Genomic DNA, 16314 nt, shown 5'->3' on the forward strand with positions numbered 1-16314 from the left:
AAACAAACTAACAAAAAGCACAGTCCGCCGCACAAAACTAGGTTTATACGGCATTCATTATGTTTTCTGGCATACAAAATGATGTAAAGTTGTGAAGCATTTAAACCAAGTCAATGACTATAAACAACGAAGGTGAATGAATACAGTATGTTTATTTGTCTGTTGTAACCCAAATACATTTAAATCAATGAAATTCAATTATAGACAAATGAAAGCAAAACAGACAATACAATTTGTAAAGGCATAAATGACCAAATATTATGGCAATTTGGTCTGTGTAATACTGAGCTGAACAGGATGAACAAGACACAATGGCAGGTCAATATGAAGTGTATAAAATTTAACAATATTTCTATTGTAATATATGACATTAGTGTTTCATACACGTGTAGTGGTTGAAATCTTATTTTCCATGTCCCAACTCTGGCAATGTTCAATAGCAGTATCTATCGCTTCTTTTTGCTCTCTTTCTTTGGTTTCTGTCGAATCTGGGGTGCTAGTCCTTTAGGTCTCTTAATTTGTTCAGCAGCCTTTGCGTTGTCAGTAGACTCGGCCTCCTCCTGTAGAGCAAATGCAGGAAACATTAACACCCTCAAATTCAAGTTATGGAAACATGGTGTGAAAATAGACGACTGCCAACCACTATAGAGAATATGTGTTCTGCAGCTGATTTTGAAGCCTGTTTTTGCTATGTACACCATATTTGGAAAGGTATATATTCCAAGGAAAACCTGTAAAACTGTGTAAAACTTAACAAGAAGCAGGTAAACAGCTTACTGTGAACAATTAGCATACAGCTTGTTAGTTCACTTGGTGTAAAATTACCTCAAATTAACTGACAGTCAAACTCTGCAGATGCGTGTGCACACACACACAGAAAAACAAAAGAAAACCTGACATGTTTCAGCACATTCTTTCTGTCAGCAGTGTTTCTGTGAGCGCAATCTTTCTGGCAGGGCAGAAGGCTGCTGTAGAAGATGAAATGGCGACATACTGTGGAGAGTAATCAGTGCATCTGATAACGCCTGAAAATAGAATAATTAGACGGGTGGATTTAATTGCTCCTGTCTATAAATAATCTCTCCTGACAGCTTTTAGCACGGAGATTGCAAAAGCCCCCAGTAACTCCCTATTCACACAGTTTGAAATGATATTCTGTACTATATTTGCTAAGTGACAAATGGTTGGCTTAGCTTCACATAGAGCATTTAATAATATGCATTGTACCACACAACAAATGTTGCTAATAATATCATGAAATCAAGAAAAGCCACAGTGTACTCTGATGTGTGGAGTCCCATGAAAATAATGACATAAGAAATTCAACTCTGTTGTGACACTGTATGAGCTTTTGAGGACAAATTACAAAATTATGTTGTACAGTGTACTGACACATTTAATTACGTGAGGTCAGATACACTTCTGACAAAACACTGCATTTGGCAGGATGGGTTACTGCACACAAGTGTGTAAAAGCCAAATGTAGTTAAAACTCAGTCAAAGCCATACTGAAAAAAAGTCAAAATTAGGTCAGTGAGCAAAGATTCTAGTATGCCTCCCCTAAAAAACTTGTTAAAATAATGACTAATTACTGTTCAACATACACATAAACAAACATAAATCAACATAAACAACATCAACATAAACTAATTTTGGCATACCGAGAACAGGTGTAGTATTAAAACCTTACTTGAGTAGACAAAAAGCACTGATATAACTCAGCAAGTGACGGAAAGTTTGCTGTGAAATTGCTGCTGATTTTTTGTTCAATTCAGTTGTGACATTAAAGTGAATAACTGAATAACATACAACATATAACATAATGGTCCTTTTATTTCTTGCTCCTCTAATGTCCTCTGTCAAACAAAATTGTCATGAATAAAATGTCTGCAAATAAAAGTAAACAAAATGAAAGAAATAAATTATCCTATAATGATCAGCGGGGAGGAGACTGTTCTAGCTAAATGTATCCCATTTTCTGTTCTGATGTCTGCAAAGCAACCATAGCAGACATAGCTCCTCTCTTGGTGTCCTCCTACCTGTTCGTGGCCTTTGGACGTGGGGAAGATGACAGCGAGGATGCAGATTAGCTGGAAGATGGCTCCCAGAAACAACCCGTAGCGCAGTATGCTTTCTAGGAAGGTGGGCTCAGGGACTTCTGGAGGAGACAGGTCCAGTTCTGCAGACATTATGCTGCTCTGTTTGGTCCGCTATGTGCCCTGTGGTGTGTCCTATCTGTGCATTCAACAGGAGCATGTTTAGCAGGGAGACATGTTGGTCACTGAGGTAGTTTAGTGGGGTGTGAAAATGATGGAGAGTATAAACGAAAACAAACTGTAGAACAGTTGAATATCACAATTAACGCACAGAATATATGGAAATGTTACTATATTACGTAGTCTATCCTCACATACCTACAAGGATAAAAATAAATAAATAAAATGCTGTACAAATTTGTTTGTGAAGTCAGTGCTAAGACACATTAACAGCGAAGCTCGAAATCCGTAACAATAAACGAAGAAAATCTTACCAACGAAGATAAGTACTGAACTGGTCTTTGTTGCTACACGAGGGAAAATACAAAGGCCGAAGATTAAAAACGGTAAAATGTGAAACCTTGTCTAGAAAAAAAAAAAGATTCAGTTTACAAAGGTAGAGGAAAATTATCCAGACGTGACGTCATAAAAAACGCGACCGACTTCCGGTGCAGAAGATGACCGTTTGGAAAATGTTGCCCTCTAATGTTCATGGTGGAAAGAGGCTTTTTTTTAGCATTTGGAAACACACACACGCTTTAAAAGTCATATATCGTTTCAGTATAAAAGTTTACATTAAATTGTGTCGCTGTTATTTTATTTTTTTTATTATTATTTTTTACCGCCGTGGTTGACGTCGAAGATGAATAACACTGTAAGTTAATGCTTTAAGTTAACTGCTGCCCAGTGTTTACACCTGGCCAACGAAAACTAGAAAGAAATTCACAAAGTATGTCACTTAAGTTGACCTTTAAGTGACTTGCAGTTTGTGTATTTATAATCGGTTACACGTTAGAGTCATATTTTCGTCTTACTTAACGTTTTACTCAAGCACATTTAACTGCTATTTTAGCAGGGAAATAATACATAGGATTTCTTTATAAAATGCATTACTTTATAAATTAAAATTATCCACAGTCCATTACTGCTTGAGCTTTGCTTTGCAACATTAAAATACTGTTTGTATTTTAATACATCAATAATAATGAGCACTTGGCCTGTTTGTTGAGATGAATGCAGGACTGGTGCGTCTGGAGGTGTGTTTTGTATTGAGGTATAGCTTCTAATATTTTATTAAATTATGTAAAATACTTTAATTTAACCACTGCCAACTCTTTACGCATGAACAATTTAACTTTCAGAAATATATTTTAAATCTTTTTACATTATTAAACTTTTCCTCAAAAGACATTTAAAAGAAACAGCGTTATTTGCTAACATAAATGAAATATGCAGATAAAAAAGTACTTGTATTAGTAATAATATTTAGCAAGGTTGGTGGGTAATTGTGCTCACAAATATGAGTTGGAGTTTGAATTAGATCATTTTTAAAAAATGTGTTGACTGAAAATATAAATCACGCTCAACCACATGGATTTATATAAACTGAGTTTATTTAATATAAAATATTTTCTATATGCTTACAAATGGAGATTGTACAATTATATGAACAGAGAAAAGCAAAACACTTAAAAAAAAAGGGACAGTAGATACACATTATATAAGCCATGGTGCATGTTCTATCTGCTATCGTTGCTAAGGCTAGAATATATGGCAATATCGAAGGCTAACACAGGGCTGACCTAGTCTTTGATGTAAAATGTTAGTGAACTGGTCCTAGTTCTGTCCTAGTTCTACAGAAACATGACATAATCTTGAATTACACTGCCTGGTCAAAAAAAGTCGCCACCTAGATTTAACTGAGCCAATACAAGCCTCCTGTTGGATAATTACTGTATGGGTGATTATTTTTCAGCTGGCTATTTAGTTTAGTTATTTAACCCTCTGGATCCCAAGCCGTTTTTGGCCGTTTTTGGTATCTGCCACATTTTTACTCACTGTGATCTAATTTTTCTGTGCACAGTGAAGTCCTACACTTCTATAGACTCAGGACACATAGGGCTATAGGCTGATGTAACTCAATTTTGTCTCCATGCAATATAACAAATTTTAACCCCATCTGACGCAATGAGTAGCTTCTCATTTCTTAAACACCCATGTTCAAAGACACATCTCGTGGTTGTGGAAAATATGTTAGTCTGTTTGAGAAAAGGTCAAATCACTGGCATGCATCAACCAGAGAAAACATGGAGGGAGACTGAAGGAGAAACTACTTAAATTAAAAAGAATATGGGGAACCATTGTGTTCAAGGAAGATGTGTAGTAAGGGAAAAAAAATCCTGATTGATTGGTGATCACTGAAACGTTTGGAGAAATCAAATCAAAGAAAAGCAACAGTAGAACTCAGGTTTATGTCTAATAGTGAAGGAAAGAACATTTCCTCATTAACTCAAGGGACTGGGACTGAAAGTCTCTGTAACCTTAAGAAACCACTAATCGGACTATGGAACATGTGGTCTGATGAGATTTACCCTGTTCCAGAGTTATAGGACATCAGGGTAAGAAGAGAGGCAGATGAAGTGATGGACCCATCACGCCTAGTGTCTACTGTACCAGCCTGTGGGGGCAGTGCTATGATATGGGGTTGCTACAGCTAGTTCAGCAACATTATGACTAAAGAATTGGGTCAGCTGACTACCTGAATATACTGAATGACCAGGTTGTTCCATCAATGGATTTTTTCTTCCCTGATGGCACGGACATACTTCATGTCAGGATTCATCAGGCTCCAATTAAAAGAGCGGTTCAGGGAACATGAGACATCATTCTCACACATGGATTGACCATCACATCCCGTCACTTTGGGATGTGATGGAGAAGGCTTTGCTCAGTGGTGAGACTCTCCCAGCATCAGTACAAGACCTTGGTGAAAAATGAATGCAACACTAGATGGAAACAAATCATTGCAGAAGCTTATTGAAACAGCATGTGCTCTAACCAAAGTTAAAGGTGCTGCAAGGAAATATTAGAGTGTGTGACTTTTTTTTTTTTTGGTGGCGACATTTTTTTTTTGCCTGGCAGTGCATTTTCAATATAAGCCTGTAATTTATCACTTTCCATTGTTTGCCATAAATACCTGCCACCAGTTCTCACAAGTACAAGCTTACTCAAAGTCAGTCCAATTTCATTACTCGTGACATCCGCAAATTACACTGACTGACGGGCATCAGGGAGGCTGCGGAGCCACGAGATCACTCTCCATTGTGGTTTTTCAGATCTCTTCTGATGATGTCATTCACTGAAAAACATTGAACACAGAGACAAGCAACTTTAATGTTTATAAAAAGCCTGTATATAAAGAAGGGTGAGATGCTGGTCTTAAATGTCATTTTAAAGGAATATGTGTTATGTTTAGTTATATAAGTTATGTTTTTTTGTGTTAGTTTAACATTTACAGATGTTGTTGTTTTAAGTCTATTTATGTAAAACAGAAATAATAATAACAATTTAATAGGAGTGCTGTTGTTTCGTCTCATCTATCCACAGGTTTCTTGATTTATTTTGAGCCATGGATTATTTATTTATTCATCATTTATTTAATATTACCAGCAGGAGTCACCAAAGTCACATTGTTATGTGTGCCTTTTTATTTAAAGACTGTCAGTGTTGGAGGAATGACAGGAAGTGAGAGGGGAGGTAGGGGAAATAAACAAAGGGGTTTCACCAAGGACACTGAGGTTTGTGGTTAGCGCCTTAAAGACCTCAGTCACCGGGACCCCCCTGAAATGTATTCATTTCAAACACAAATCTGCCCAGCGACTTGCAGTGTCTGCATGGCTGAAGTGCTGCAGTTATGAAAGTGTCCACTAGATGTGGTATTGCTCTTTTACTGAGCACACGTTTATCTGGAGAGGTTTCTTGAATGATGAAGGATCTCCCTCCCTCCTAACAAATAAGCATGAGCTGTTATGTTTGTGTGACAGACAGAATATTAAAGAATATTAAATATAATCTTCAGAGGCAGTAACAAAGAAATAAAAGCGCTAGTGGCACAGTGGTTTGTCTATATCAGAGGACAGAACAAAGGACTTTGCTCTGTCTCTCTCTCTCTCTCTTTTTTTTAACTCGGGTGTGTCTGCATGTATTTGCCTATACAGTACACTTCCTGCTTCTGCCTTCCATCACATAGGTGTAAATAGAAACTTCCCGCAGCAAACAAGATCATAGTAAATCACACATTTTCTCACTTCATGTTGGTGTTGCTTCCTTCGTTATCCTCAAACACATCAGAAACTATAAGCACGTTGTAACAGACTTATCTCAAAGGAGACTAGGCATGCTCATGACGTCTCAGCAAGTCTGTGTGCTTCGTGAGAGAGAGTGAGTGAGAGTGAGACCGAAACAGACAGGAAAGTGGATAGAAAGACCCGACAGAAAACCACAACGTAGGATTTGCAAACCTACAGTTGCAGGTTTGCGTGTATGCACTTGCAAACTGGACCACAAACACCCATCCTCCTTAGCTTCAGCATTTCACATCATAGGTACAGCTTGAATGCGCTTCATAATAGCACGCTCTGTCTTCTTGTTTTTTTGGTTAGTGACGGCGCACATTTAAAAAAAAAACAACAAAAAAAAACTGCTTAATAGACAAAATGTTATGTTTATGTTTTATGAAAATCGTCAGACACAGCTGAGGAGGCTGATTCAGATATTCAAAATGAGTCCCACGCCATGTCTGAAGAATACTGACGGTGACGGTGTAAAAATAATACTCACCATCCTCCAGGTAGGCGTAGCTGAGGTTTTCTTGTTTGACTGTCACCCTCTCCGGGGCCCGTTCCTCATGGTTACCTCTAGCAGAGCTCATCTGGGTCAGGTACTGCCCTTCTGGCTCCATATGACTTCCACCTCTCCCAGGTGCTTGACCATGAGTGTATCTTGAAGGTGGTGACTTCCCCACTTGCACTGCTGTTTGCACAAAACCCTGATTCCTTGACACGAAACAAGCTTCCAGTGAGCCACCACCCTGAGGATCTTCACCCAGCATGGCCACGGGGGTTCTGGCACACTGACTGGGAGCGGAGACCTGATGGGAAGCCATTGGGGAGGCACCGAGGAGCGCGGTACTGCAGTTGGGGTAACGCTGGTTTCCAGTGTGGTACAGCATAGGGCTGTTGATAAGAGTGCCAGTTCTGGACTGGTAATACACTCGTTGGTCGTCCAGAGGATCAGGGGTTAACACGTGGGCTCGGGGGTCGACCGTGGCTAGATACAGCGCTGAGGAAACATTCAAGACTGGAAGGTGTTTGTCTTGCTCCAGATGATGGTAGAGGGACTTCATCGACATGCCAGGCATAGACTGATTATCTGAGTAGTTGTAGGAATTCAAGTGATAGTCATCCAGTGGTTCTGCTTTAATGGCTGAAAAAGAAGAACAAAGATTATCTGACACCGTTTAAATACTGGTCTGTGCTATATTGAGACACTGCAGATTTTTTGGCATCACGGTGGCAGGTCGCCATCTCAGGTAAATTTGTTAGCATGCTAACGTTTGCTAAATATTTACCTGATGCAAATGTCAGTAGTTTGGGAAGTAGTAGTGACATCATCTATTGACTTTATAAACAACTTTCACTTAACACTTAAGTCGCTATAGCAAAAATGTTGGGAACATGAAACCAAAAATGAAAAGTTATTTCACTGAATACATTTAAAATTTGGACCTTCTGGAAAAGTCAGAGCATCAACAATGTTTTTAACAGCTCTTGTAACAGATGTTCTGAATTACACAGAAATCCATCTGATTTTAATTTCAGTGTGGACAAATTAAGAAAGGAATTGTGGAAAATTCTACTCAATACATTGCATGATAAAACACTGACTTATGCTCAATATAAAGACATTTATACCCTAAACACAGACTGAAATAGATGTGCTCTCTCTAAACTGTTTTTAGACCGTGTCAGCATTTCTGCTGTGGTTATTACATGTAGGCGTTGAAAACAACAATTGAGTGACAAATAGCAGTAAAGTTTGCCCCCCATACGCTAGTTGTGTTGTGGCCGCAGTTTGCAGCTCACAACAACTCTCAGTGCAATGTGAGACATGTGTAGGTGGTAACTGTATTGAGATAGCTAGAGGTTGAAATTTTAGAGTAGTCACGTTTAATCTAATTACAGTGTTTTGGTGTTGTGTGTACTCTGAGTTGTGTTGGTTTCTGTCTTCATATGAATGAGATAAAAGTCCAGATAAAGTGCTAAGTTGTTTGCATCATGTCTTTCAGCATTAGAGGTGACAACCGTATGAAGATTCTCAGTGATTGAGGTTATGTTATATCTACAACAAAGCTCAAACAAGGGATGAGCGGTGAAATTTCTTCAAGAGAACTAAAACAAACCCAACCACTTTTATCTGAGCTTTACTTTAGGTAGGTGAGAACTCACAGCCCTGAATTTCCCTGTCGATCCTAGGTTGAAAGCTATTGTCAGTCGTCTTTCAGATGTGTAATGACGGAGCTGAGGTGAGATAGATACCTATCACAGGAGTGTAGATGAAGTGCTGTGGCTGACTGCGTTTCGTCTTCCCGTTGATGACGTAGAAGTTGACTTTGGCCGGCTGGCAAATGTTCCTGTCTCGATATGGAGGGACCTCAACAAACAGCATGTTCTAGCAACGACAGAAAAGCAGGTCATGATTCAACCACACCCTCATGTTGCAATGGAAAAGTGTCGGCTGCCCCAAATCTGTGTATTTCAGATTAAAACCAGTATTGTTCAGAAATGTAATTCTCTGAATAAGGTCTCATTTGACGATGTCGAGGCAGTCATTTGTGTACATGTGGGTGTCTGAAAGTCAACAGATACATCATGGGCACAATGATATTGGCAATGGTATTCGTCAGTACAGATAAGTTAACTTACCGCTTGTGTTTTGTCTCTGTCCACAGTAGCCTCCACCTCCCAGATTTGCTGCCCATCTGTAAACAGATGGATGTAGTATTTACAGTATGTAGGTATTAATGCATGAGTAGTTCATAGCTTTAGTTTGACGTCTTTTGGGAAATACATTTGCCACCTTTCTTGTCCAAATTGAAAACCAAAGCAAAAACAAAGGCAGCTGGACTTGTTTGAGTTTTTTTGAGGACATTCTCATGACTCAAAAATACAAGTGGCATATTCAGTTATATTGGGGCCATTAACAGATCATGCCCATGTGAACTTTTTCAAATAGGAACAAGGCACAGATGTTAGACCAAACTAAACTATCAGAAACAGGAACTTAAGAATCTACTTCGATGGCGTCAAAAACAACTTAAACTACTTCAGCTACTATTTTAGATTTCTTTCTAGATATACATGCCTTGGATGACGGAAGTCTATCCAACTCTTAAAAGAAATGTGTACCTGTAGCAAGCAGGATGCTGACCTAATTTAACAAGTCTGACTCCATCTAAGGATGAGAAATTCACATGACCATACGGTTAACCTGAAGTTTATCTTGGCATTCATCTTCTATGCTATTTCTTGGGTGGAGGGGTACTATTTATCATATTTAGATCTTTAAAAGTTGCATCTGCTGCTGGGTTTACACTGGTCTAGGCTCATTTTATGGTGGCTTCTCATACTATGACTGATTCTAATCTAAACGTTTACTGCTTGACTAAGTAAAAACGCATTGAACTGTAAGAAATCTGCACTTCATTTAAATGACAATATGTGAGCACATTTGCTCACCAACAGTGGAAAATTATTTTATCTTGTCTGGCTTTAGCGCTTCATTCCCATGTCATGTTTTACCTGCTGTTTCTGTTTTCTACCCACGCAGTGAAAAAAAACAAAGCCTCTGCTCTGGGTCTGAATCTTTATCAGTTTGTCTAACCACATCCTGTTGCATAAAACCCCACACCAAGCAACGGGGAGGCTCAATGTGCAGTCAACTATACCTATCCTGCACTCTAAACCCTGTAGCCCAACAATTTTATGTGGGCAGAAGTAGCAGTAAAGAGGTGAGAAAATTCCATTTAGAAATAAATAAAAGTTGCTACCGCCGGTGAGCTAGTGTTTCATTTTGTCAACGTTAAAAGTGGGGGCTGGAGGAATATGTGCGTCACTGAAAGTTGATGTTTCCGGGGTGATAGGCAAATAATCCAAAAATACAAATACTATATGTGTAGGTGGACACACTCGAGCAGGATAGTGACAGCTTAATACTTTTGTCATTACTTTCGTCATTGTTTCGAGTCAAAATACCATACTGTCTCAATCACAGGTCAACATAAAGAAATTGAATTCCATATGAATGGCCACTTTGGGCATAATTTGCATATCATGGCTACACACTCTGTGTTTTTTGATCGTCATTTTACGGCTCTAAATAATCAGTGGGAAGAGCAAATGGTAAAGACAGGCGTAGGTGGCGTTTCGTTTAGATTATACACCAAGAACATTTTGACGCTTTCATGTTTGTAGGGTAATTACAAAGCCACTGCAAGTAGCTGTTAGATAATAATAAAGAGAGCACACTGTGTAGTATAATCCCCAACATGAGGCCAGCAAGAGGACGTTTTTATTTGAGAGCACCGCTCTAGAGATGCTGAAGATCACATCTGTCTTTTCACAAGGGTTTATGAGTTGAATAGGTTTGTGAATGGGAGAAGTGACTGATATGACATATTCATGAACTTTAGAGTTGCTCGTAGGTGGATCTTGTTACCTTAGGGCAGATGCAGTCTGGTTTGTCTCCTTGCCAAAATATGCTGACTGACTGCAGATTGATATTCATTTTCACACTTTCCCCAGATAAAAAACTATTCAACTATTCAAACTATTTAACTTCAGGAATAGTATTGTTGCTACTCTTCTGTAGCACCTCTTGATGCTGCAGTTCAAGAGCTATAGCATTTCATGGACATTTAATTACATGCTCATTTAAATAAATCCTCACCTTGTGTCTTCTCTGAGAATATCACTTTGGAGTCGGAGGTGAAATTCTGTCCAGTTAGGACCATTTGTTGACCACCAAGTACAGGGCACCGGTCCAGGTCTTGCCTCTCGACTGCAGGGAGCTCCTGAGCTGAGCGCTGAGCTGGTGAACAAAGACACAGCTTCATGATTGACCACACAAGAGTAAGAATATACTAATCTAGTGGTTTTAGGACGATTGGCAACCCAGACTTTTGACACATGAAATCCAGGTTTGAGCTATGGCCATGCCTGATCGAGAAAGACTGTAGCAAGAAAATACAGACGGCAAGGTCTACAATACTATTTCTCATGACATGAGTATAAAAGATTATTTGGCTTACAGCATTCAATAGGATGAGAGGCCACTTGAAGAGACAAATACTGGCCTCCAGGTTGAGGAACATGGACACGAAACACCAAACGCACACGGGTGTTTTTTCTTCCAATGTCTGTTTCACCATTCCTGAGTTCGATGTCAGCATTTCTCAGTTTCAGGATCCCTACACAGTCAATCCTGTAAAGGAAGACATCCAGTTTTAAAACGATTAAGAAACAATGCCAAAGTGCTCTGTAAGAAGTGTTGTCATCTTGTTTTTGTCTCTGTGAAGACCACCGAAGTCCAAATATATTAAACTGTGTCTGATTCAAATGATTAGTCAGCCATGACATACTTACACAAACAGAGCAGTGGTCTCTGGTGTTTTGATTGAAAAAGAAACAACATTTCGGCTGCTTTTTCTCAGTGACTCATCACACATTACAATCTTGAAATGGTTTCAGTTTGTTTCTTCTGATGGTTATTTCTTGGAAAAAACTCTCTGGCGCACAGGAAGTGATACGTTTTTTTTTTTTTGGTTTCCGTCAGCAACAACAGCATTTGTTGGAAGTGAGAAAAAAAATGGTAATCTAGATGAAAAAGCCCTTAAGCCTTCAAGGCAAGAGTCTAAAAAAGCTAACATTTTGTACAAATGGAAAAAATCAAAAGATAACACCGTGCGCAGACAACTCAGATTTCTCTGCTGCTTTCAGATGACTCAATAAACATGAGGTTACAGGCAACAAGCTTGTGGTGATATGTTGTCACATATTTGTGAGTGTTTGTGATATGTACTGTATATGTGTGACTTTTCTGTGTACTCACACCACTCTCATGTGGTTCTTTGGCTCCAGAGGGATCTCCAACACTTTAGTCCCGTTGATCATCCTCTCCATGCTGGGAGTTGTGACGGTCTTCCCGGTGATACGATGGACCTGGTAGAAGGCGTGGGGTTTCAGAATCCTCTCGTCGGCTGTCCCGATGAAGACCTGCAGTACTAATGGAGACGGGCCTTGGTAGCCACAGAGCTGGTGAGGGAAATGGAGGGGCTTAAAGGCATGCTTTGCATTGTATTAAATTAACTTTAAAGACCATTCAGGTGCAGGGGTCTTTAAGAACACTGCTTTGCATATAGCGCTTGAACAAAAGGAAAGTCGATGGGGAAAAAGCTTATAATTTAACTCACTAGGGCAGCAAATAAAGCATGTATCAGTATTTTTATGCATGTCAATATACTTTATTTGTAACTTTTAGAGGGTTTTAGCACATTGAAACAAAGCATGACTCATTATCATGACCGTGGGAGTAGTAATGTGATATCTTTTTTTTTTTCATTTGCATGGCTGTTGGCTTTACATAAACACATTATCCAGGAAATACCACCCCACATTTACAGACTGTCACTCCCCCCATTTCTCTTTTGTGAAGATTTGACGTTGAGAGGGATCTGTCTGTCTTTCTTTCTCCTTCCTTGTATTTAAACATAAATCCCCACACCTGAATCTCTGGATGTCCTCCATTGGTCGTCTTGACAGCTCCTCGGCTGCCCTCGGTCTCGTAGTGAGCTCTGTGGTGAGACCTGGGCTGCTGTTGGATCAATAGCTCATACTGGCCAGACTGACTGGGCAACGGCCACTCTAGGGAGGGAAGGGGAGTCATGGAGAGACCACTGCTGGAAAGATGCAATGGGAAAAGGAATAAGAAAAGGAAAAATGTAACTCAATTGCAAACCCTGTAGCATATTACCAGAGTTATATTTTATTTGATTGTGTCGTATTAGAGTCACTAATTGCCCGTAAGTAATAAGAAAGGACAAGGAAGTTACCTAAATGTGGGCCGTGTACCGTGATGAACTGGATAAGGAGAAGGCCACACAGCCGTCATCATGAAGGTATCAGGTTTGGCCTCAGCTGCAGCCCTGCCCATCCTTTCCTGCTCAATCATCCCATGGTACCCCTCTGTGTAGACACAGTCCTGTCTCTGGGCCTGTCCGTGCGCTACTCTCATCACTGCAGGAGGCACTGCAATCGGTAGACTGGAGCTGAGGGTGCTCATCATCTCCTCCAGGGCCAAGGTTGAGGGCTGAGCTTGGGGCTGGTACTGGGAGATGTAATAGGACCCTTGCTGGTCATGGGGCGACGGGATGGGGCTGGGGCTGGGACTCCGTGAGCGCTGCTTATTCGGAATGCTGCCGTGACAGGAGTTGGTCTGGTTGTAGGAACGCTTTACAGGTGAGGTGGACCGGGAACGTTGGTGGGGATGTGGTGAGGAGGTGTGCCTTTGTTGTGGCTGGAGAAAGGTCTCATCTGTGATGCTATTGCGAGGAGAGGCTCCCGGAGAGGAATGGGCAGAAGACGTCTGGATGCCCTGCAGGCCCGTGCAGAGGTCCAAGGCAGTCAACCCTGCGCCACAGCTGCCTCCATTAGAAGGGGAAACGCATGGCGAAGCCAGGGGAGAGTACGACTCTGCTGGCCAGCCTGTGGAGGAATTACTGCTGGCAGGGCTGACACACTCCCTATAGGCTCCCAGTGCTTGGGAGCCAGGGCTCGGCTCCAGGGTCTGAGAGCTGAGAGAGTCTCCTGATGGAGTGATCTCAATCCTGGGGCTGGGAGCAGGGATGTTCCCTGGTCTTGATGTCAGCCCCAGGGAATCGAGCACAGCCCCTGACAGGTCGTCTGTACTGGGGCTGTGAGCTGAGGTGTCCTGACTGGAAGCTGGCTGGTTGGAGGAGGACATGTACACACCATGATGGTCGACCAGCACCATAGGAGGCTGGCTCCCATTCTGGAGGAGATCGCTTGGGTCACCTGCCACTGACGAAAGAAAGCACTCATTTATTTATTTGCCTACGATCCCACTGAGATACAAAGACCCCTTTTCCAAGGGAAGCCTGCCCAAGACAGCAGCCTAGGAAAGTTGCGACTAATTAAGAATAGACAGCAACTCACACAACACAAATAAAATACACCGGGACTCGGAATTTACATTAAAACAAAGACAAGCACGAAATGTAGCTGCTCCAAGGTCTTTCACGTGGATTTTCAAGGATCCAAGTGTGATTAGTTCCTTTAACGTTAACATTTTCTGCAGGGAGCTCCAAGTAGCAGGTGCAGAGTACTTAAAACAGTGTTTACCAAATTCAGAATTATATTTGGGCACTTTCAGTTTTCTGAATATCTGAATACTTTACTCTCGCTCTGAGACAACTTGCAGCTCCTTCCTGACATGTTTTAAAACACACACACACACACACACACACACACACACACACACACACACGTGGCTAAAGATTCTTAAAATTACATTAACGCTTCTCTTTCATCGTGTTTTCGTCTTGTTTTATTAAACTAATCAACTGGCTTTTTATACCCAGTGATTTTCATATCACAGACCTTTTCCCACAATAAAGCCTGAAGCACGTTACCTCCACTAAACTGTGAAAGGACAGCATGCTTGTTGTTTTTAGATGGGTAAAAAAAAATAGAAAAGGAAGGCTGATTTGCCTTTTAAATACAATAAAATGAAGATTATAGCAGCACAACACTCATTAAATCAAAACATTTTTAGAAACAAACTTTCATCTCAATAAAACAATAAAACGCCTTCGCAGGGTATGATGTAACTCTAAAAGCAGACGCAATCCAGGTTACCTGGACGGAAATATATAATAACAAATTATGTTTTTATTTTGTATACGCACCATTATCACAGCCCACAGAAAAGTCTTCTCCGGCAGTGTTGTATAGAAACAGTTCGGAAAAGTCTAAGTCCTCCTGGCTTATGTCTTGACCCAGACCATCGGCAAGCTCCAAACCTACTGAAGACATCTCCAGCTCTGAATACGTCGGTTTTGCTCCTCTATAGACGATTAACTTTCAAACTCACCAACTTTATGAAGTAGCACGCAAAGGTTAGACGGTTTAACAAAAATCACGAAGTTACAGTTTCCTACGACGCGCCTTAAAACATTAGCAGCCACGCAAATAACAGCATCCAAACCCACCGCGTGAAAAAAAAGAACAGAGCGGAGTCAGACGCTTCCTGCCACTGCTGATGATGACAAGCAGACAGTAGGTGTGTGTGTGTGTGTGTGTGAGTGTGTGTGAGTGCAACCTCTAAACGCAGGCCACATCTCTTCCTGTGTGCATCAAGCACTTTGATGTTTGTACACGACGATAAATGGTGGCTGTATACTGTATCACGTGAACCTTTAAGTGTTTTTGGTTTTACTAACTGAATTACTGCGTTTATAAAAAAAAATTAACATTGGTACTTATATAGCTTGGGGAGTTTGAATTTATTTAAAATGTTTTTGCTTTTTAGTTTTCTTTTTTAGTTAGCGTGACCTTTAGTACGTTTAACTGAGCAAGATATGCACCACTACTTCCTGTCTGAGAAAGTCTGCATGTAACACACCTGTGCCTCACTTTACATAATGAATTTAAAGTTAGTGCATGCAGCCTTCGGCCACTAAGGGGCAGTATTGTATAATTCCCATCTACACTGAAAGTTCCGCTACTGTTTTTGATTTAAAGGCTCAGTTCATTCAAATCTAGAAACAATCGTGTATTTTCTGAATGAAGCAATGAAAACGTTGCTTCGTTCAAGCCCCTGTTTTGAAGTTTTTGAACATGAATAAAGTAGCTGTGCCCCCAGTCGAAAGTCAAATCTGCTGGAAAGTTAACAAGAAGAGTTAGAGTTTTCTCCCAACTCTGTTGACCACACTAACTTCATTCAATTCAAAAAGACGACCAAGAGGGCACCACGTGTCCACAAACGTGTAGTTTTGTCCGTCATTTGAACACCATGTTTTGCTACTGCAGTGTTTCTGTTACCTTACATCATTCGATGTTTAGATGGGGAAACCATGCACAGTATGCGCATGTATTTTTTTTTTATTTTTTTTTTCACATGTTTTTCCTTGTGTGTGAATGGT

General features: G+C 40.4%; 2 protein-coding genes across 3 annotated transcripts; both read right to left on the reverse strand.

Annotated features, from left to right (window-relative positions):
• Positions 1 to 133: 133 nt before the first annotated feature.
• manbal (mannosidase beta like) lies at positions 134 to 2700 on the reverse strand. The gene is made up of 3 exons (XM_047582935.1): positions 2531 to 2700; positions 2040 to 2235; positions 134 to 560 (listed from the first exon to the last, which is right to left on the reverse strand). The coding sequence occupies exons 2-3, from the start codon at positions 2187 to 2189 to the stop codon at positions 447 to 449; spliced, it is 264 nt and encodes an 87-aa protein (XP_047438891.1). The 5' UTR covers positions 2190 to 2235; positions 2531 to 2700; the 3' UTR covers positions 134 to 446.
• A 931-nt stretch (positions 2701 to 3631) lies between these two features.
• On the reverse strand, positions 3632 to 15435 carry LOC125006069 (nuclear factor of activated T-cells, cytoplasmic 2). 2 transcript variants are annotated; one of them, XM_047581782.1, is made up of 10 exons: positions 15079 to 15435; positions 13204 to 14191; positions 12876 to 13047; positions 12204 to 12406; positions 11404 to 11576; positions 11043 to 11183; positions 9020 to 9075; positions 8633 to 8765; positions 6876 to 7520; positions 3632 to 5394 (listed from the first exon to the last, which is right to left on the reverse strand). In XM_047581782.1, the coding sequence occupies exons 1-10, from the start codon at positions 15203 to 15205 to the stop codon at positions 5348 to 5350; spliced, it is 2685 nt and encodes an 894-aa protein (XP_047437738.1). In that variant the 5' UTR covers positions 15206 to 15435; the 3' UTR covers positions 3632 to 5347. The 2 variants fall into 2 exon arrangements, with proteins under 2 accessions (XP_047437738.1, XP_047437737.1); XM_047581781.1 differs by having other exon boundaries at positions 12876 to 13050.
• Positions 15436 to 16314: the final 879 nt, after the last annotated feature.

This window comes from Mugil cephalus, chromosome 4 (assembly GCF_022458985.1).
Source record: "Mugil cephalus isolate CIBA_MC_2020 chromosome 4, CIBA_Mcephalus_1.1, whole genome shotgun sequence".
Lineage (NCBI taxonomy): Eukaryota > Metazoa > Chordata > Actinopteri > Mugiliformes > Mugilidae > Mugil > Mugil cephalus.